General features: G+C 40.5%; 2 protein-coding genes across 2 annotated transcripts in view; both read right to left on the bottom strand.

Moving 5' to 3' along the window:
* Nucleotides 1–23,038, bottom strand: part of KCNH8 (potassium voltage-gated channel subfamily H member 8) — a 451,930-nt gene that overhangs the window by 407,781 nt on the left and 21,111 nt on the right. The window lies entirely within an intron of this gene.
* Nucleotides 13,936–17,636, bottom strand: LOC100349935 (cytokine-like nuclear factor N-PAC). The gene has a single exon (XM_051858852.2). The coding sequence runs from the start codon at nucleotides 17,600–17,602 to the stop codon at nucleotides 15,941–15,943; it is 1,662 nt and encodes a 553-aa protein (XP_051714812.1). The 5' UTR covers nucleotides 17,603–17,636; the 3' UTR covers nucleotides 13,936–15,940.

Here is a 23,038-nt window from a genome sequence, read left to right as displayed (position 1 = left end):
TATTATATTTTAGTCTGTCCTCACATATTTTCTCCAAAGTTTTCAGTAGAAAAAATCGATTCCAAAGAATACTTATGATCTTAACTTTTAGACATTTTGAGGGTTCCATAATAAGTAGTTGGTACAAATTTAGGAATTTTTTTTTTTGTGAAACATCTTTATCTTGCCTATATACTCTAACTTTGGCCATGTTTAACAGCATCAGTCTCATATAAAAAATCAGCCTCTATTCTGTTAAGTAAGCACACCTTTAATGTGTATTGTATGAAGTATCTCTTCACTCATCAACTCCCCTCCATAACCACAATGAGAGCCATTTACATTATATCTGGTCTTTTCTTCCGTATTTAGAATTAAGAACATAGATTCCAATATGTATGGACCCACTTTCCCACTTTTCTCTAAGAATTTTTTATTTTTCACCAAGCGTAAATGTCTTTTTTTTTAACTTTTATTTAATGAATATAAATTTCCAAAGTACAGCTTATGGATTACAATGGCTTCCCCCCATAACATCCCTCCCACCCGCAACCCTCCCCTTTCCCACTCCCTCTCCCCTTCCATTCACATCAAGATTCATTTTCAATTCTCTTTATATACAGAAGATCAGTTTAGCAAATGTCTTTTTTTAACACATGGATCTGCTTAAGAAACAATATCTGCTATTATATTTCTTTGGGAGTAATAAGAGTAGTTTTATTGTTGCTAGTACTATTTAACTGTGAAATTCACTGCAAATCTTATTCAAAGATATTTAATTTTTGATTCTTTCTTGTGAAAATCATTCGTGAAATACTTATCAAATTCTCCCAAATTCCTGAGATGGAACATAATGCTTCCAATTTCATATAGAATATATGCCACAAGTAAGTATTTTCATTGGCCCCATTAGCTTTCATTTTGGTCTGAAATCACTGAACAAAAGTAGGCAACAAGGTTGAATTCAAACATTGTTTCTGTGCTGGATAATTGAAGCAGATCCTGTAAACCACTGATTAAGTGAAGTATATTGCCATGAATCCTTCCCCTGGATTCCAGTAACCAGCAATGTTACAGAAAATAAACTACTATAGTAACCAGATTAAATTACTATCTTTTAGATTATTTATTTAAAAAGCAGAGTTACAGAGAGAGAAGGGGATCTTCTACCTGCTGGTTCACTCACCACGTGACCTCAATGCCTGGGGCTGGACCAGACCAAAGACAGGAGCCTGGAACTCAGTCCAGGTCTCCCACACAGGTAGCAAGACCCAAGTACTCAGGTCTTCCTCTGCTTTCCCACGCACATTTGCAAGGAGCTGGATTAGAAGTGGAGCAATAGATATTTGAGCCACCCTTCCTACGAAATACTGGCATCACAGCAGTGACTTAATTCACTGCACCACAGTGCCAGTCAGATTCAATTATTAATACGCCTGGTTTAGCCTAAGTGAAATATTTTGTCCCTATTATACAAAAAATGGATAATTCATATGTGGTATTTGACTAACACTCCAGATAAGTACATTTGTCAGTATTGCAGAGAAACAAATAATAAGCATTCTCCCATACTAAATAAAACCAGATGGGCCTGTATTGTGATGTAATGGGTAAAGCCATCATCTGCAATGCTGGCATCTCATATGGATGCCTGTTTGAGACCTGGCTGCTCCACTTCCAAACCAGCTCCCTGGTAATGGCCTGGAAAGCAACAGATCACTCAAGTGCTTGGGCCCCGGCCACCCAAGTGGGAGGCCTGGAAGAAGCCCCTGGCTCTTTTTTGGTCTGGCCCAGTCCCAGCAGGTACAGTCATCTGGGGAGTGAATCAGTGGCTAGAAGATCTCTCTCTCTCTCTTCCTCTCTCACTTCCTCTCTCTCTCCCTCTCTCTCTCCCTCTCTCTCTCTCTCCCACTCGCTCTCTCGCTCTTTCTCTCCTCCTTCTTACTCTGTAACTCTGACTTTCAAATAAATCTTTAAAAATTAAAAAGTACAAAAATAAAAATAAAATAAAACCAAGACAACGAAAACAACCATTTACTAGGAGAAAATTTGCTACAGAAACTCTCCTTTTGGGGCAAAGAATATTTCCGCCAAGTGAACGTACTATATTAAAAGCACACTCTCTCTCAACAATGACTCTCACATTTATCCCTGTGGGGAGCAACTGGGAGCAACTCGGACTAGACTAAGTTACTGGAATTAAGACTTATTCTATGCATCTGCTCTCCCACAATATGGCGCTGGGAGAGGAGGAAACAGCTTCTACACAGCTGCCTCCAGTTCAACCAATAAACAGCAGGAGCTGCTCCTGATTGGAGGAGAGCAGCGTACTCGGCGTGTGGGTAGCAGAGTTGGGATTGGTGGAAGAGGACTATAAAGGAGGAGAGAGACAACATGCACCAGGAACATCTAAGGGGAACATCTATCTGAAGGAACACCTGAGCAGCCCCCGAGAGAGCCGGCCGGCGGTGTGCCGCTCCCCCGCGGAAGTGGGGAAAGTGGCTAGGGGGAACCGCCTTTCCACGGAGGTGGAAGGGTCGGTAGCCAACCCGGGAAGAACCAGCAGCAAACCCGGGGAGGGCCGAGCAGACAAAAGAACAGTGCAGGGTCTAGTGTCGTTCCTCCACGAAGAGGGAGAGCGACATAATGGTGCCGTGACTCGGATAGGAAGCCTAGGCAGGGTTTAGTGTCGTTCCTCCATGAAGAGGGGGAGCGACAATCCCCACCTTCCTGGTTCAGATTTCCCTCTTTGGTTCAGGTCCCTGTATACCAAAAACATAACTCCTAACCAGGTTTTTGTCTCTGGTACCTCATTGCCCCTAATCCATATTAACTCAATGGCAGAGTGAGGTTCTCAAAACAAAACAAGGACTTTGTGAAGTCAATATTTTACAACAGCTCTTCATTACCTGTTAAAGTCCAGCCAAATTATCTGGTATGCAACATCTGAATCACGAGGTCTAAAGTTCTAGTCCAGCCTTCCTGCAAACTGCACGCCTTGACTTCAGGTGTACCCTGGTCCATCAGAACTTGCAGGGGGTAAGGAACAGTCTCCTGAGATCTTCACTCTCCATCTAAATGGTTCTTGCTTTCTTCTTCCAAAGTAGCCATCCCTTGTTTTTTCACTCACAGCACTTGTTGCTAGTTTTCAGGCCATGCGAATCTTACCTGCCTTACTGTATTGCAACATCTTGAAGCCTGAAATTTCCTCCTCCTCTTTCAGCCATCCCTTTCACAACATGCAACATGGTGAATTAAAGAGTAGTAGTTAAAGTTACAATAGAGGCATTGGATTGCAGTCTAAAGATTAGGAGAGCAGGTAGTTTGTCATTCCCTATTCCCAATCATTTTGGTAAACAGGTACTAAAATGACCATGTTCTCCAAAGATATGGCAATGAACAAATCTCCAAGTAAAAAAATCTAATACAAACCAGTGAGTTTATATTAAAGGGGTCTCAATTCTAGATATTATTAAAACTCATCGCAGAATTCCTGGAATAAGCCACTCAATTACTACATTTACTTTCCTATGCTATTTATTTTTACTAGAAAGTATAAATTGATTTTGATAAATGGACAAATAATTTAATTGGTAATATAATCCGCAAATATTCCACTGACTTTAATATTAAGAAGGAAAAGAGTGAAGCAAAGTATCACCATTGAATATATAATGACATGTTCAAATTCAGTAGCTAGAAGTGTGGCAAAAGCTGAATTAACTATGTCATAAGATGGATGACTTCCCATTAATTGCATTTTAAAATAATGCTAAGATTCTATTAATTATGAAGCCTTTTCATTCTGTCTATAAACAGAAGAGGTTAAGTCAATTTTATGTACTTCAAAGAATTTTTTAAGTATCTGTTACATGAATACTTGAATAATTAGGACATTCATTATTTTTACAAAGATTTATGCATTTATTTTGAAGGTCAGAGTTACAGAGAAAGAGATGTTCCATATGCTGGTTCACTCCCCAGATGGCCTCAACAGCCAGGGAAGGGCCAGGCCAAAGCCAGGAGCCAGGAGCTTCATCTGGGTCTCCCACATGGGTGTCTGGGTCCCAAACACTTGGGCCATCTTCTGCTGCTTTTCCTAAGCCAACAGCAGGAAGCTAGATCAGAAGTGAAGCAGCTGCGACAGGAGCCAGTGCCCATATGTGACGCTGGCACCACAGGCAGCGGCTTTACCAACTGCTCCACAACACCGGCCCAAGGACATTCATCACTTTTAAAAATGACTCTTCTCTCTACATCAACACATCTTCACTTCCCCTCTTCCTCCCATTCCTCCTTATCCTTCTCATTCTCTCTCTCTCCCTCTTTCTCATTCATTCTTGCTGTCTTATTTACTCTGTCTCTGTAATGCATTTAAATACTCAGGTATTTAATATATGTGTTTAAAAGATAATAAGAATTGCACACAGAGACATTTGCCAGTAACTAACAACAAATGGAACCACAGAATGTTAGAGGCTGCTATTCAGCAAGTACTATGAGTTAGAAGATTGAAACTAATAGAAGCTAATTTTCATCCAGTATTAACCAAAACATGTCATAGATGTATTGTTATATGCTCAGTCCTCATTACTTCTGGATTCCTTATTTACAAATGTGCCCACCTATTAAAATTTATGAGTAACCAGAAAATCAGTTGCAAGTTTTTGTGGTTATTTGGAGACTCACATAGATCATCAGATTTTCTGAGTCACCTGCCATGCACCGCACTGAGGTTAAACAAAGACATGCTCTGCTTTCTTGTTCCAGCTCTCATATTGGACACAAGGGCCCTCTTTTGTGGTCTAGGTAGTGCCAAGTTTCACAAATTTTTGTGCTTTTAGTTGGTATTTATTTGCTGTTTAAATTGGATCCCAAATGGAGTGCTAAAGTGCTGTTTAGTGCTTCTAGGAAAACACTGTGGTATGCTTTATAGAAAAAAAAAACACAAGTGTTTGATGAGTTCTGTTCAGGTGTGATTACATTGCTATTGGTTTTAAGCTCGATGCTAATGAACCATCAATACACATATATTAAATAAAGATTCTTTAAATAGAAACACATGTAAAGCAGGGTTATGTTCTGACTGCTTCACAAAAATGTGTCCTGGAGGAGTCTAACTACATCTCTTCTAAGAGCAAGTGTTCAACATTTTCTAGTTCAGGGTTCACACAACTTTACAGAACATAATCACCACGAATAATAAATTGCCTGAATATCACACATACACACACACACACACACACACATACGGGATAAAACAGTCTGAAGCAGATATAAAATTAAATAATCAAAAGACAGGTAATGCTAAAAAAATACGTTTTTCTTTTGAGCACTTCATGCTCAATAACACTATGTTTTCATAAAACTGGTTACAGGAAGAGTAACATTCTATTAGCTTGTTTGAGACACTTTTAAAGATTTATTTATCTATTTCTTTGAAAGGCAAAGTGACAGGGAGCATCCCAGAGATGGAAAACATGATAGATAATATAGAGGAAGAAAGAGAGAGACAGAAAAACAAAGAGAAACACGCACACACACACATACAGAGAACCGTATCGGTCATCTGCTGGTTCACTCCCCAAATGGCTGCAACAGCCAGGTCCAAGTCAGGCTGAAGCCAAGAGCATGGAACTCCTTCCAGGTCTCCCAGGGTCTCCCAGGGTCTCCCAGGTAGGTGGCAGGGGCCCTAGTACTTGAGCCATCATCTGCTGCTTTCTCAACCGTGTTAACAGGAAGCTGATGGGAAGCCAAGTAGTAGGGACTTAACCAGTTTTTTGCTCCAAAATGCCAGTATATGCCAGTTCAGTACTGCTAAACCCACTGTGCTACCACACCAGCCCCTCTGATAACTTTAAAGATAAAAATAGTCCTAAGTCCTCTAAGCACAATCTCACAGAACTTTCAGATTTTTCCAATACTTTCCATCTTTGCAATATTCTTAGTTAAACTGCAATGTCTTTGTTGTTTGAGAACCTAAGGATCCTCAAAAAAGTTCATGGAAAATGCGTATCGTGAAAAAAATAAACCATGCATAGATTTCAAAATTGTTTTGCACCAGGATACATTGACTTTCCAATTTCACTTTTTCATGAACTTTTTTTAAACACCCTTGTACTCTTACTTCATGCTTACAGGACCCCATATTGTTTGGTTGGATATTTCCAGTAGAGTAAGTACACAAAACAATTACTCAATCTGCAGTCTAAATAACTTTTTGAATTTATGTTCTAAAATTTTGTTCAAAAAATTATTGCTTTCATTATAATGTATGGAAAGTTTTCTCTGTTAATCAATGGCATAATAGAGAAAATATGGCCCTTAACATGTTCATAATCTCAATCATTCCTCATTATTAAGTCATTTTAGATCATTAATTAAATTCTCCATGATTAAATCTTTAAGATATTAAAGATAATTTTGTCATTAGTAATATTATAGTTGGTGCCATGCTACAGACAGTATAAAATAATTTACAAGGAAACAGTATTAATCCACAGAAAGTTGATAGATTTGAAAAAGTTATTAGTAGGCATAGTTTACTATAGTTCTTTATAACTATGTATCTCTGACTTTACATTTATGTGCTTTTTTACATAGGATGAATATTTCTTTTCTTAAAAAAATTTATTTCTTTATTTGAAAGGCAGAGTTACACAGAGATAGAGGCAGAGAGAGACAAAGAAATCTTCCATCGATGATTCACTCCCCCAGATGGCCGCATAGTCCAGAGCTGTGCCAATCCAAAGCCAGGATCCAGGAGCTTCTTCCTGGTCTCCCACACAGGTAGAGGGGCCCAAGGACTTGAGGTATCTTCGACTGCTTTCCCAGGGCATAACAGAGAGCTAGATCGTAAGAGGAACAGTAGGAACTCAAACCGGTGCCCATATGGGATGCCAGAACTGCAGGCAGCAACTTTATCCGCTATGCCATAGCACCGGCCCCAACACAGGATGAATATTTCTAAGAGTTACCGCTGCTGTGGAGGTGGTATAAAGTAATGGTTAAAAATACAGAGTTCAGGCCTGCGCCATGGCTCAATAGGCTAATCCTCCGCCTTGCGGCGCCGGCACACCGGGTTCTAGTCCCGGTCGGGGCGCCGGACTCTGTCCTGGTTGCCCCTCTTCCAGGCCAGCTCTCTGCTGTGGCCCGGGAGTGCAGTGGAGGATGGCCCAGGTGCTTGGGCCCTGCACCCCATGGGAGACCAGGATGAGCACCTGGCTCCTGGCTTCGGATCAGCGCGGTGTGCCGGCCATGGCGTCCATTGGAGGGTGAACCAACGGCAAAAGGAAGACCTTTCTCTCTGTCTCTCTCTCTCACTGCCCACTCTGCCTGTCAAAAAAATTAAAAAAAATTACAGAGTTCACCTATCATCAGCCAAAGTAGTATTCACATCCCCGCAGCTGCTCTCCAAGCCTTTAACTTCTTTAATCCTTAGCTTCCTCTTTAGTAAAAACGACCCAATTCCAAAATCAGGAAACTCTAAAAATGAAAAGTAGTTTTGAAAGCTTATTACCAACTCACTTGTCTGAGAACCTCATCTGGACTGATGTGAGGCTATTTATGTGCTTTATAGTACCCCTTAATACTTTAGTAGCGTTATGTTTTGCTATAAAACATTAATATGTTTGATTACAGGCTGCCAACCCACCCAGAATCCACCAGGCAAGGGATTTTGGAATAGTAAAAGTCTACCTTGAAATTTCCAGGAAGAAAAAGTGACTTTACATACATCTGTACACATATGAGTTCATGAAAGCAGACCGTATCACCCTAGCTCATACCACCTTCAGCTCAACAAAGGGTAAGCATGGAAATTCACAGTGTTCATTAAAGTACTCAGGGTGATCTGCAGCTTACCTCTGCCTTTGGGAGGTCCCTGCCTGCCAAGTCCCAGGACAGCTTTTCTCTGCGTCTCTGACTTTCTACTTACACCACTGAGCCTGTCTGACTTCCCTTTCTTGAACATAATTCATCCTTTCCTTCAAGTCTTGAGTTGTGCAATTCCAGGTGTTCCACACATGTCAGCGAGTCACCCAGGCTCTCCCCCAACACTCACACAATCATCCAAACGGACCCATGAAATAGATCCCTTTTAGTCCAGATCTACAGAGGATAATGAAATAGATGAAGTGCCTCTGGCTTCCATTTGCCTCTCTATAAAGCCTTCCCCATATAAAGTGGTAATATCACCCCTTTTGTTCACACTTTACATTGGTTTCCCATTTCAATTTGAATATAAGCCACACTCCCTTCCAAAATGGCCATATGCACGATATGATTTGGTCTCTTATTGTAAGAACTTGTTTCATATCATACATCTCTTCCTCATTCACACGCCTGTTGCCTTCTTTTTTCCAGTTTCCTCCTTCTTCCTCCATTTCAATACTTCCATTGCAGATCTGTAATGATCATCATTAACATTTTTTTGGCTTAAAGGTCATTTTTAGAGAGAATCTTTTACTGATCACCCTGTATTTAATAAAAAAAAAAAAAAAACCTCTTTCCTCTAAATTATGTTCTCTTTTTTCTTATATTTTATTAATGGCTTGCATCACTCTCTGAGTTGATTTCATTTGTGTGTTTAGGGTTTCTTCCCATGAACACCTACCATTAGATGTAAGCTTCAAAAAGGCAGAGGCTCTTTCTGAACTGCCTACAGATATGTTCTGAGAACAGTGTCTGGCCTACAGCCTATGCTCAATAATAGTGTATTGTAAGAGCCATCCCACTGGCTTTGCAAAACAGTAAACAAATATTTGAATTTGAAAAATAATTAAGTAAATAAAAACATCACTCTAACAAAGATTCCAGTGTTTCACCAGGAGAAATAAGTTACATAACAAAGGTAGAACAGCAGGATGCAGAACGAAATGTTGTGTGGGCTGAGGGAACAGGGAAATCCTAAGGACTAAGAAGGTCAGGGAAGATGTCTCAAGAACAGTGTTTGTCCATATTCATAGTTCTACCCCCAAACGGTACTGGGATGTTGTTGGACAATTTTCTATACGCATATAGGAAGAAAATCTCAGTATGGCAAAGATGTGACAGACCTGTGCCTTATGAAGCATATATTACTACATTAAATATTGATTTCTCATGAGTTCAAGGTATTCGAATCTGGGTACTGAACTCAGCTTGAAGCTGGTAATATTGATTTGGTGAAGCATTTGTCAATAGCCAAGATTAAAAGAAAAAATAAGTAATCCCACTTACCCTGACTTCAGGGATACATAATAAAAGTCACAAAATGGAGGAAAAAGAAGAAGAATTTTTACTTAAGGAAATCAAGGTGCCCGATACAACAAGCATAACATTGTAACACTCAGTATAGGCTTTGCACACAACCAGCAATCAAGGGTATTAGCATCTAATTTTAAAAATGCATAGAATCTTTTTTACAACAATTTCTACCAAAGAAGACAATGGCTATTATGGGAAACATGAAGAGCCAGAATCCTATTTTAAACTGTAATAGGTCTTCCAATTTTTATTGAGTGTTCTCACTATGTTTTTGTTATTCTACTTCAATTTTACAAGTTCCACAAAATGCTTACCTCAAAGAAAATTCTAAGGAACAATGAAGTCATTGTTGTCCAAGAAAATCTCATATTCTAGGATATATATTTATTACAGGTCAATTCTCATGGAGTAAAAGCATATGTACAAAAGACAGGAATACAAAGTCAAATATTCTTTCCAATTTCACACACTGTCCTGTAAAATAGATATGACAATGAACAGAAAGCATAGATTCTAACCAGCTACACTTCTTTAAGCCTCAATTCCCTTACCTTCAAATAAGGAAAGTTGAGACAAGATAATTCTTCAGGTCTCTTTCAGGGCCTTACCCCAAAAAAGACATTCTGCATTTACTTGAGAGTAAAAGCAGAGCAGAATATTAAAGGACAAAAAGTAAACAAGTATTTTCCCAAACTCAGCAGCATACATTTTCTGAGAAAATTCTAATAACATGAAACAATTTCAAGGAAAGTAATAACAGAATGATTGTCATCATTTTAAGTAGCATTACCTCTAAACAAGCTACTGTAGCTAAGTTGATCATAAATGGCCATCGGAAGTTTATTAGTTGAAGAAAATGTCTAATAGAAGTCTGAATACTGTATGGGAAATTAGACTTGACTTGAAATGTAAATACAAAGAGTTCACAGGTTTTTTGAACTCTGAAATGTCACAGAGAGTATGAGAAGAACCAGTTTATACTTAGCCTTTATACTTAATTAGATGAATATGACCAACAAAAGAATCAAAATGACACTCTAAATTTCATTTTGTAAGCTGTGAAAACAAGGTGATTAGATAGCCTTTCCAGAAGAAAAATACTAGGAAGTCTACATAAATTAGTCTTTGGGTTCTCATAGACTTTATAGAAACTATAACCATAAAATAGCAATCTCAACTGCTTAGAGTCACATAAAGTAGGCATATTCAGTACAATTTTATGGGCCAACTAGAAATAATGAATACACAAAAGCATGATTAATATAAGTACAAAAATTATTGTGCAGATTTCAAACCAATGTCATCTTAGAGAAATGTGTAAATGTGAAATAGGATTTTGATGAATTACTATAATTAGACCATTATCAAAAGAAATTATTTGTCTCAATGTAATAGCACTTCACTCAGGATAAAGAGACAATTTCATAAAAATTTTTAAAAAGTTCTACAACACAGTCTGGTCAAGAACTACATAGTAAAACATGCTTGGCATCTAACTCAAAGAGGCACATTTCTTCTTTTCACTTACAATGACTTACAGTAACAGAAAAAAATTATGGAAAGACTCAAATATTCATTTTCTGAAAGAAAGCAGGCACAAGCATTTCAGTATAGAAAAAATATAAAAATTTGAATTTTATCTTCATTATAATATTTCCCAGGCTTTATTATTGAAGATAACACTCATATCCATCTCCCAGTCTAAATGCTGCCTCCTGGAGGATCATTAATTTATTTATTTATTTGTCTATTTTTTATGAATTATATTCTAGAGCAAGTAGTAGATGTTAGGCCAATTGAATAAAGAACATGTTTTAAGATACAGTTGGAAAATAAGCTCATCAAACACATGGAAAATCCATTTTAGATTTAGTTCCTAAGAGAACATAAAAGATAATACTTCTTCAGAAAGTAGAGGAGATCCAAAACAGAGCTTTTAAAATAAATCTTTCACTAACTGACTAGCTTAATCAATACCATTGTGGATATTTTTCTATTTCCTTAAAGACAGGGAAAACCGACTCCCCCCACACCCATTAAAATGTACAAGATCCTATGGAGGCATTGTTGATACATTTTGAGGAAACCACTATATTTTTTAAAGATGTATTTATTATTTATTTCAGAGGCAGAATTGTAGAGAGAGAGAGAAAGAGAGAGAGAGAAAGAGAGAGTGCCATATGGGATGCCAGCATTGAAGGTGGCAGCTTAACCTGCTACACAACACCAGCTCCTATATTTGTGTTTTAAATGCTATTCTCTTCCTTCATATATGAAAATACTCAGGGAAAATAAATCCTTACAGTTTCTTACTAAGGTCTGGAGGTAATGACAGAGGTAAAGAAGTGAAAACACTACTGAGGAACAGACATTGTTCCTAGTGAAAAAGATTCCACATCCCAAATTCCAATGCCTGAGTTCATCTCCCAACTCTTAAGCCCAGTTTCCCACCAGTGCAGATCCTGGGAGTCAGTGGTGATAGCTCAAGGACTGACTTTCTGCTGCCCATGTGAGAGACATAGTTTAAGTTCTCAGTTTTAAGTTCCCAATTCTAACCTGGTCCAACCTCGATTATTGCAGACACTTCAGGAGTGAACCAGAAGATGGGAGATCTGTCTCTCTTTCCCTGTCTCTCTTTCTCTGCTTCTCTCTTTCTCTCTCTCTCTTTTTCTCATCAAAACCGTATTTCACATTTACACATTTCTCTTAGATGACATTGGTTTGAAATCGACATAATAACTTTTGTACTTATAATAGACAGGCTAACTATTTCAGGCTGTCTGTCCTTGAAATTTAAAAAAGTTACAAAAAAACTATGATTATAGTATTTTTCAGCTCTTTTATAATCCTATTAAACTATCGTTACACATGCAGTTCAATTCAACTTTGGCCAAAATATCACTATACAATATGATTGCATAAACATAAGGATATTAGACATTATAACAGGTCAAATTTCAATAAAGATACTTTTACATGCCAAATTTGATAGAGTTTCCAAGTATTTGGGCTCTGGTAAGTTCTAGGAGAGTAAAGAGAATTATTTTATTTAAGCATGAATAGGAACATATGGGATGTTCAGTGATCAAGAGAATCAAGGGCTACAGACATAATTTCTTTTTCCTTAGATTAATTCATTTAATATTGGTATATATTTTCTATCACTTCCTCATAAATCAAAATTGTGAGTAGCTCATATTCGTGATTTAATGTGTCCTGCCATGATAAGTCTGTCCATATAGAGTTTGTGTCTTTCTCTCCTGCTCTGTCTTGTTTTAATCTCTCACTTCTACAGAACACTTACAAACTGAACCAACTCAAGAAGGCAGTCAAATTATCCTGATTGCTGGGAAAAACAGGTATCAAGGAAGAAAAAGAAAGTTTCTGTTTTCACACAGAAAACACTTTGACAGACAGCAAGTTAGATCAGAAGTCTTTTCTACTGCCTCCTACATGATTGAGACAGTGAATTGGTACACTCAGATGAGATCACCCCATTGTCACACACTTGGTGCAAACACTGTCAAGTTGTAACACCCATTGAAAATGAAGATCCTTGACATCTGAGTTAACAGAGAAAAACCCAACCTTCTAACCAACGTCAACACAGCAAAATTACGTGTGAAGCTTTTTTTCTAGTGTTCAAAATCAATCTCAGCATCTTGTTTCATATAGGCAACCCCGGGTCACGTCCTACTGAGTTAGTGGAGTATTTCTCACTTTAGCTGCAAACTCAGCAGTAGAAATAATTAACATGTTTCCTTGCTCCCTTCAAAAGATGTCACAGACACTAATTTAAAAGAATACATGAAATCTTTTAAGTGAACCTAGTAATCAGGAGAGCAGATCTGTCATTCATGGCATCTTACCCCTGATAGGTTTGTTTATTCATTGATACAAGCTACTTAAGAACTACTTGAATATTAAAGAACTGGAGAAGTCATGCACCTCTATAATTTGCATCAACCCTTAACAGATGCTAACTTGAAAAGTAGATAGCAAGCAATAATTATTCACTTTTTTTCCTGAAACTAAAGTGTTACCCCCTCTAATCACTGAGAAATAAATAGACAGATGATAGATAGATGACGGGTGTGTGGTGCGGGTGGAGTAAAAGATATACTTGTGGTACAGTGGGTTAAGCTGCCACTTGGGACATCACCATCCCATATCAGAGTTCCTGGTTCAAGTCTTGGCTAAAATGCTTCTGCTCCATCTTCCTGCTAATTTACCAGGGAAGCAACAGATTATGGCCCAAGTAATTGTGCACCTGCCACTCATCTCAGAAAACAAGATGGAGTTTCTGGCACCTGGCTTTAGCCTAGCAAGTCTCAGCTGTTGCGGACACGTGAGAGGGAACCAATGATTAAACAATCTCCCTGTGTCTCTTCTCTCTCCCTCTGTCTCTGTCACTCTGCCTTTCAAATAAATAAATAAATATTTTAAATATATAAGCTATATTCTCCAAAAGATGATCTTTCTTAACCTAGAAAACTCTAAGCCAATAAGAAAATTTCTCAAAAAATAAACAAAAATCTGATTTTCTTAAAATTTGTTTTTACTTCTTTTTTTTTTTTTTAAATTTATTTGACAGACAGAGTTAGACAGTGAGAGAGAGAGAAAGAGAGAAAGGTCTTCCTTCCGTTGGTTCACTCCCCAAATGGTCGCCACGGCTGGCGCTGCACCGATCCAAAGCCAGGAGCCAGGTGCTTTCTTTTTTTTTTTTTTTTTTTTTTTTACCAAGAAATGTTTTATTTTTCTTGCAGTAGCTTTGTTAATTGCACAAAATCATGTATTGTTTTTGCCATTTAAACATTATCACACAATCCTATTCTCAAAGACAAATGTTCATTAAAAACAAAGCAAAAATAAAAATTCACAACCTTAATTACCTAGATTTGTCATTTAAAGGAGGCTTAAAGGAAAAATAGGGGGAGGGGCTTTCTTACAAGCTTTCTCACAAGTGTCACATTTTCTCTCCAGAACGGAAGGACTTCAAAACAAAGGTGAAATAGCTTAAACAGAAATATTCTTAAAAAGGGACTTTACAGAACTGTCAACAATATTAAGACAACATTGACTAACCGGATTCATTACAGCATGTCCCCCACCCCCACCCCTCAGTGTCCCCAGGACTCCAGAACAGGCTTTGTGTTCAGACAGAAGTGAGTCCAGAATCCCAGTGAAATCGACAACTGTGTGAACCCCAAAGGGCATCTTCCCTGCCCTCCCCCGATGTCTTCTGGGACCCTCTACCTAGGTTCTAATCAGTGAAAAATGGCCAGGGCTGTGAGGGGACCTCACACCACCGCGACCACCTTATATATATATATGTGTATATATATATATATATAGTTATATATTTCACTATAAATGCTGACCTTCTACAAATTGTGACTTTGGAAAATCCAACCCATGCAGAGGGAGAAAAAACTGACATCCTTTGGGTGACTTCTCCTTGTTCTCATCAGTATTTCAAGCCCCTTCTGGTCACCTGTCCAAGGAGAAATGCTAGGGCCTTGAGGATGTCCCAGATCTACCTCTGAGGGTCAGTTACAGTTCAGCTTTAGGTCAGGCCCAGTTCTCTTCCCTCCCGACAGACCCCAGGCCTGGGAAGCACCGAAGACCATGATGCTGGCTGGAGTGAAGACACTCATTCCTGAATCAAGAGCTGAACCCAAGAAATGCTCATCGTTGGTCAGGCTGGTCTGGGCCGGAGAAGGGGCAGACAGACAGACACTGTCTACTTAGGAGGAAAGAGGGGAGGAGAAAAGGGAGGAGAGTGGAGAGGGACATGCGGGGACCCTGCAGGGCAGACTGGAGAAGGCGGGCACAAGGGGCCCAGTCAGAGCGGCTCTCCTCAGAGCCAGTTGACACGTCTGTGCCGTAACGGAAACAGGAAGGAGCCTATTTCTCCCTCCCTTCTTCCCAAGGGTTGGAATGCAAATCCAAACGCTAACACAGCCCGGTGAGGAGCAAGGCTCAGGGCTGCATGGCTTGGTGGCTGGTGGGGGTGCTGGGGTGCTGAGCAGCAGTGAAGGGCACCGGCTTCCAGGCTCACCTACAGGCCGGCTGCTCGCTGCTCCTCCTGAAAGCCAGATCCCTGTCTCGGCAGGACTTTGCCAGTCTCATCTGAGTTCACAAAGGCGCTGACGGAGAGTTGGTTGTTATGTTGCTGTCTCTGACGTGAACATCATCCTTGTCTGCTCACCCGAGGCTGGAGGTCCTGCAGGAGCCTCTCTCTGGAGTCTGTTTTGGCTCCTCTGGGCCAGAGCCTCCCAGATCCAGTGGGTATGTGCACTTGACAGCCTCTTCGTTCTGCAGAAAGCTGTGGAAGGCATCCACTTTCACTGTTGATTCTAGTTCCTTGGCTGGAAGGGTTTGGAGATAAGACAAGCTTGGAAGAGGAAAAAAAAAAGCCAGGCAGCAGTTTCTGGGTAGCTTCTATCCAGGGGTGAGTGTGTGTCTGTGTGTGTGTGTGTCCAGTACCCAGCTCAAGAGCTTCGCCACAAGCCAATCCTGCTGACGCCTCTCCCTCCCCCAGGGCCTCAGGGAGGGGTGCTGCTGTGTGCTGTGCTGACGGCAAGTTTTAAAGTCTGTATAAAAGGAAGTGGAGACAGATGGACTGGTCCAGACTTAAGTCCCAGGACCTCGACCCCACATGAGGAGAGGGGTCCGAGGGAAGAGTAGAGGGGTGGGGTGGGCTGTTGGTGGTTTAGTGGATGTAGGCTCGGTACATGGCAGACATATCGTTGTCAGACTGGTCCAGTGCCTTGGCTCTTTTGTATACCTCATTGGCTGCAGCTGCCATAGGAGTTGGATGGTTGACGGCATCACCCAGTGCAATGGCTAAGCGGAGATCCTTTTGAATATATTTCAGGTAGAAATCAGGCTTAAAGTTTCCTTGTAGGATATTTTGGCATTTCTGGTCCAGGAAAATGCTGGCCAGCTGTCCCTGATTGAGGATGTCTAAGAGCGTCTGTTGTGACTGGCCTGTCACCTGGGCCAGGGTCAGTCCCTCAGCAATGGTGGCCATGAAGCTCCCCTGGACCATGTTCACAATCAGCATCATCCTGGCTGCGTTGCCAACTTCACCTAGGAAGAAGGAGGTCTTCCCCATCGCCTGGAAGCAGCTGCTGCAGTCCTCGTACAAGCCCCTGTCTTCGGCTGCTAAGATCACCAACATCTCATCATTAGACAGCTGCTGGTTCCCTGAGACTGGGGCCTCCAGAAAGCGGCCCCCCCTGGACACAATCACCTGGGCGAGCTCGGTGACTGTGTCGGCGTCCACTGTTGACATGTCCACGTAGCACTTCCCCGGGCGGATCCCTTGCAGCACACCGCTGGGGCCCAGCACCAGGTCCTTGGCTGCCTTAGGATCTGACACACAGGTGAAAGTGATGTCACAAGTTGAAACAACTTCAGCGGGGGTTCTTCCCAGGCGGGCCCCCTCCTGGATGAACAAATCACATTTTTCGGCAGTCCGGTTCCAGACAGTCACTGTGTGACCCATTTTTAGTAAGTTGGAGATGATGCCACTTCCCATGAGTCCAAGGCCCAAAAATCCTATCTTTTTGTCTGTGGGTGTGATGCTGCCATTCACAGCTGTGCTGTCTGCTGCCTGGATAGAGGTGGATCCAGTTTCCTCTTCACATATTTTCAACTTCTTTGTGATTGCCTGGTAACAGACAGCTGGCTTCTCCGTCTGGCTCAGCAGGAAGTGATGGAAATGAGGATCTGCGTCTTTAACGGGCTCACTCACGGTCGGCTGCCATTTAAACGCGGCCATCGGTCCAGCCATCATCCCCTTCACGGTACTAGACGCGGGGATGGTGAGATCCTTCTCATCCTTTGGGGGCCGACCCCGCTTCCGGGGACTTTGCTCTTGGGCTCTTTTCAGGGGGGATTTGGAGCCTCTCTCTGCAGAGCCTGAAGACACCCTCTTCTTTCCTTCTCCCATGTTCTTCTTCACCTTCCCTTCAGACAGGCTAAGTTTGCGCTTCTCATCACCTGAGTTTGGCCTACTTCTTTCCTCACTGGAATTACACCGATTCTTGTCATCAGCAGAACTGTGGGATGAGGTCTGGTCTTTCCCCTTGGCTCTCCTGAGGAACTCTTCCACGGCATCCACAGCCTGTTGGAACCGCTTGCCCTTGTTAATCTTGATCATCTCCTCCTTGTGAGCATGATATGGCTTGAGCTGCTCCACTTTAATCCAAGCATGATCTTCTGTTCCGAAAAACTTCACAAAGAAGCATTTCTTTCCACGTGGTTTCTTCAAGTCTTTGGGTGGATTAACAATCTTCCCAGGCCAAGGAGGGTACCGGCCGAGCTTCCCCCACACCAAGTCGCCGAGCCGCAGACTCACAGTCGCCATCTTACCACCCCGCCAGGTGCTTTCTCCCGATATCCCATGCGGGTGCAGGGGCCCAAGCAGTTGGGCCATCCTCCACTGCCCTCCTGGGCCACAGCAGAGAGCTGGACTGGAGGAGGGGCAACAGGGACTAGAACCTGGCACCCATATGGGATGCCGGTATCGCAGGCAGAGGATTAGCCACGTGAGCTATGGTGCTGGTCCCTGTCTTTATTTCTATGATGACTGATTCCATGGAGGATATGAGGAGAGGACACATACTATGATCGCAGCAGGAATATCAAACAGGAACACAACCAATTCCTTCCCAAACTAGTAGAACACTTGCGAAAAATAAGTGAAATAACAAGTATATTTTTGTAATAAATCACTGTTTATAGTGTTATTGGTAATAAAACTGATGCTAAAGTCCTTTGACAAGAAAACAAGACATAAGGGTATATGTGCCCTCTCAGTCACCAGAATTTTTATTGATTGTTAACAGGCTCCATTCGATTCCATTCAGTTAATTTAGTGAGGGACAAGTATGTGCTAGGTGTCTTTGTTCCACAACATGATAATAAAATGAATCTATTCCAGTTTTAGTTTCCCTTGCAGTCATCAAATATTAGGTGCCAATCTCCACTTTGCAAAGAAAGAAGAGAGACTACACATGGGTTTCCAGAGGAGGTGAACAAAGAGCAGTGTCTACACTCCCAAGCCTTCATCACACGGTTATAGAAGGGTGGACCTGGGAGACTTAGAGAAATGAGCTTCCAAGAGATTAAAGGGGCTTGGTTCTTACCAAGAAAAGGAATCTTAGGTAACATATTCAAAAAATGTCCTCTGGACACTTGGGGAAAATAATTCAAAAGGTGAGAGGCTGGACAGCTGTTGTACCGTTAGAGTGAAGAAAGACTGCTATATTGAACATGGCTTGAAACGAGCAGGCAGGTGTCCATTCTAATGTATTCAATGTAATTCATGCTCATAAGAGAATAAGCTTGGGTGGTCATAAGATTCTGAACAAGAGGACCCTGTAGAGTGTGAAGCAACTCCTCTAGAAGAAGCCAGAGGTATACCCTGGACATCTTGAGGATGTGGAAAGAGTCATAAGCCAGAGATAAATGCCATTACCCAAATCAAGGGAACAGCAGATAATAAAACCTGCAGGATGTGCCTTGTGAGGGGGGAAGAGCCCAAAGAAATGCTCATCAAGAGTATCAGCTGCACCAAGATGCAAAAGTCCATGCTACATTCCAAAGGTATAGCAAATGGCACAGCCACCAACTAATCAGAACATAGCAGTGACAATCAGAGTTACCTCTACCCATTGGATGAGAAGAGTGCCTATATAATGACTTCAGCTTTGTTCCAAAATACCAATGACAATGTACTATGTTATTCACCAGTAACTTTTTTATCCCAGATTCCTCCTCTACCCCCCAGCTTCAAACATGGATGACCATGAGGCAGCCTAACAAATGGGCTGTTGAATCTCTAGGTAGGGAACTTCCCTTTTAATGTTTTCCAGGCCAAACTGGACATGTGCTGGGCAATGGAAAAGCTATCACTTCTAAGTAAGATGGACATTACGGCTATTACATTGGTCTGGATCTTTATTAACTTACTTTTTTGAGAACTGTACAAATTATAAGATCTTTGCAAACCTAACATGGAACTGAAATACCAGGGAACTTGACCTACATTTCATCTTAAGTTGAAGGAAAGGATTGACTTTATATAAACATGTTTGACGAGGCAGGTGGGTCACAGGAAGCTCATTTAATGAAGCAGTTACAATTATATAATGTTGAAGTGATAGGTAAGGTGTTTCAAATTTCTGTTCAGCCACAGAGATCATTTTTCAAAGGAAAACTGATATAAAGTTCAACATGTCAAATAGATGATCTCAGAGATACTGTAGTTGGGGAAGTGGGAGAGCTGACAAGGAACCAAGTTGAATACCTGGCCTTGAAGGGTGTTGCATGATGGTTTAAAAGCCAGCCCTGAGGGGATGACTTCAAGAGGAAAGCATTTGAATTCATAATTATATTTTAAAATATGATTTTCCCACTTTGAAATGAGAACTGAGTAGCTCCACAAGTTTTTCCAAAGAAATCTGTTAATGGGCCACCTCCTTTAGACACTTCCTGAGAACTGTTATTCACCTTACATGAAAGGTTGTTATGACAGGGATGATTGTTACGACTGAGACCACACTCAAACACACCAAGGCAGCACATGCCATCTCTCAAGGTTTATAGCTGTGCACATTTGCCCAGGTTTAGTAGGGTTTTTTTAATTATTATTATTCAAACAAGATAAAGAATTGGAGCCAGAAATTAATGCATCAATGTAACTCAGCAATAAAAAATAATAATTGAGAAATACTTGTATCAACTTGGATAGATCTCTAGGGAATGATGCTGAATGAAAAAGTCAATCTCAGAAAGTAGTTATTGTTTGATTCGGTTTATATAATGTCCTTGAAATGACAAAATTATACAGTTGGATAACATATTACTGGTTGCCACAGGTTAAGGAAGGAGGTAACCATGGGTTTTAAGAGGAGCATGAGAAATCTGTGTTGAAATTCTGTGTCCTGCCTGTGGCGGCTGTTTCATGAGCTAACACATATGATTATCAAATTGCATATATCTAAGTACACATACACACACAAATGTATAAAAGTAAAACTGGTGAAAACCAAGGTGGGTTGTTTCAGTTGACATTCTGGTTGTGATACTGAATGACAGTTAAACAAATGCTTACTCTGGGGAGAAACTGGTGAAGGTTATAATGGGATCTCCATGTATTATTTCCTATAGCTACATGTGAATCTAAAAATGTCTACAAAAATCAGAATACAAAAATACTAGAATGTAACTACAATTACTAGGTTGTCACTCACTTTTGTACTTCTCATACCTTCAATATTTTCATTAATAAGAGGATATTATTTTATAAGAAGTTCTAAAAATCAATAATGCAGGAATGTCTTATACTGAGGGGTTGAGAGGAATCACATTTCTTGATCTCATATTTAAAAAAAAAGAAAATTTAATACATGATCTTCCCTGTTGATGGAAGGCACTTCAACTTATAAAACAACTCAAATTTAAATATCAGAAAGTATTCCAGATTTCTGGAATTGCAAAAAGACATTTTGAATAAGCTATGCTACATCTACATTAAGAAGCAAAATTGCTTCAATGTCTATGAGGTGTCTGTTATGCAAATTTTTTTCATTTGCCCCAAACAACCCTTTCTGGTAGCAATATGATGTGATTTAAAAAAACAGCCCTGGCCGGCACCAGGGCTCACTAGGCTAATCCTTCGCCTTGCGGCGCCGGCACACCACGTTCTAGTCCTGGTCGGGGCGCCGGATTCTGTCCCGGTTGCCCCTCTTCCAGGCCAGCTCTCTGCTGTGGCCAGGGAGTGCAGTGGAGGATGGCCCAAGTCCTTGGGCCCTGCACCCCATGGGAGACCAGGAGAAGTACCTGGCTCCTACCATCGGATCAGCGCGGTGCCCTGGCCACAGCGCGCCAGCCATGGCGGCCATTGGAGGGTGAACCAACGACAAAGGAACACCTTTCTCTCTGTCTCTCTCTCTCACTGTCCACTCTGCCTGTCAAAAAAAAAAAAAAAAAAACAGCCTTGACAATTAGGACAATTGGCCCCAATTCTGTCTATATCACTCATCTGTTCAGTAACTATAAAACAATTAATATTTAATTTCCTCATCTGTAAAAGGGGATACAATTTCTTTCACACCATTCTTACTTCATAGTGGGAAAAAATTCTACATAAACATGACTAAACATTTAGTAAATGTAGAAGGTTGGATACGAATCTCTGGTCATTTGTAGCTGACATTCCAAGTGCTTTAAACAGAGCTTCAACTACAGCAAACTCACCTTTATGAGTCTTGTCACCTTGGGTCAAATGGCTTACATTGATGACTTTGTTACAGAAACATAGTAGGGACTAAGATCCTCAATCTATGAAACTCACCATAATGGTGGTAGATATCTCTGCTACTTTTTACTTCAATTTAGAGCTTAAGACTGCATGCCATTGCCATACCTGGTTTGAATTTCAAAGAATTTACTGGTTTTCTTATTGTCCCCAAACATACTTGTGTGTCCATTATTGACAGAACTAAATTGGTTCCATATAACAGAGAACATCCTTCATCCATTGAAAAGTCTTTAATGAGGCAGGCAAGTCTGTTCATTCAATACTGTTTAAAGTTCTAGCGATGTATTACAAACAGTGCTGAAGACAAGGCATGCAGTGGTCATCAGAACTGAAGTGACTTTCATCCTCTTGTAGCTCCCATCCATGTTGAAGCAGGCTGACAGCGCAAGCATCATAAAAAACTATTTTTGTATGTGCAGTGTTTCATCGTATTGAATACTAATAAACTATCTTTTTTGCTACACTTCAAAAATCTTACAAGTAGCAACATAAATGTTCTGTTCTACAGTATTAATTTTAAATATTAATTGCTGTGAGGAAGCAAATAATTCAAGATACAATACTGCCATTTTACAAAGAAAATAAACATAATCTTAAGAATTTATAATTTTTGAAACATGTCTTATTCCCTGACCACAAAGGTAACAATAATATGGCAGATGGTGTAGATTTTGTTATTGGTTTCAGTTCTCCTTTGACATACAGCTTTCAGGGTCCACTCACTGGGAGGGACATCATTCCCAGACAAAACGTTTTGTCCACATGACCCAGGCTAATGAATAGAATATGAGCACCCACGATAACAAGCAAGTTGTGAAAGTCATTTGTGTTATTGGGCTGGCTTTGCTTCAGGATTGAATTTGAGATTGTAGTCACGTCAACACATCAGGAAAAACATCTAGAGCAGAAATGCCCTGGCTAAGCTACCTCAGCCAAGCCCACAGAGGAACAGAGACTGCTCACAATCAGACGTGCATGATGGAGGCCAGCCAAGACCCCAGAGCAACACTGCTATGAGCTGAGTCCCCAGCCAACCCAGAAATATGTAAATGATAATAATTAGGAGACAACTGATACAATGAGCAGATCTGTACTATTGACAAAAATAAGCCAACATTAACTTCAATCTGATTTTACAGTTAATATGGTAATTCTGTATTGGTGATATCAATTTCTTCATTGTTAATTTCACTTGAGTCTCGAATCTAATTCACTCAACATTTTGGATTCACACAACTAATAATATATCAGAGAGGCCTGTTCACAAGGAAATTGAGAGACAAATACAATTGAATGCAGAGTCTGTGTCATTCATGGTGTTCCAGTTACACCTCTACTTTTCTCTCTACCACTCCAGAAAGAATTTTAGCAGATTTACTGAAATATAACTCACACATCAGAAACTACACATGCATACAGCAAACAATTTGACAAGCTAAATAGATGCACACACCTAAACACCATCAGCACAGTGAA

This window comes from Oryctolagus cuniculus, chromosome 4, assembly GCF_964237555.1.
Source record: "Oryctolagus cuniculus chromosome 4, mOryCun1.1, whole genome shotgun sequence".
In the NCBI taxonomy this organism is placed as follows: domain Eukaryota; kingdom Metazoa; phylum Chordata; class Mammalia; order Lagomorpha; family Leporidae; genus Oryctolagus; species Oryctolagus cuniculus.
This window is presented reverse-complemented; position numbering and strand designations above follow the sequence as displayed.

What these genes read in the sequence shown, in the direction of transcription:
- LOC100349935 (XM_051858852.2), bottom strand. Translation starts at nt 17,602, where the DNA reads ATGGCGACTGTGAGTCTGCGGCTCGGCGACTTGGTGTGGGGGAAGCTC.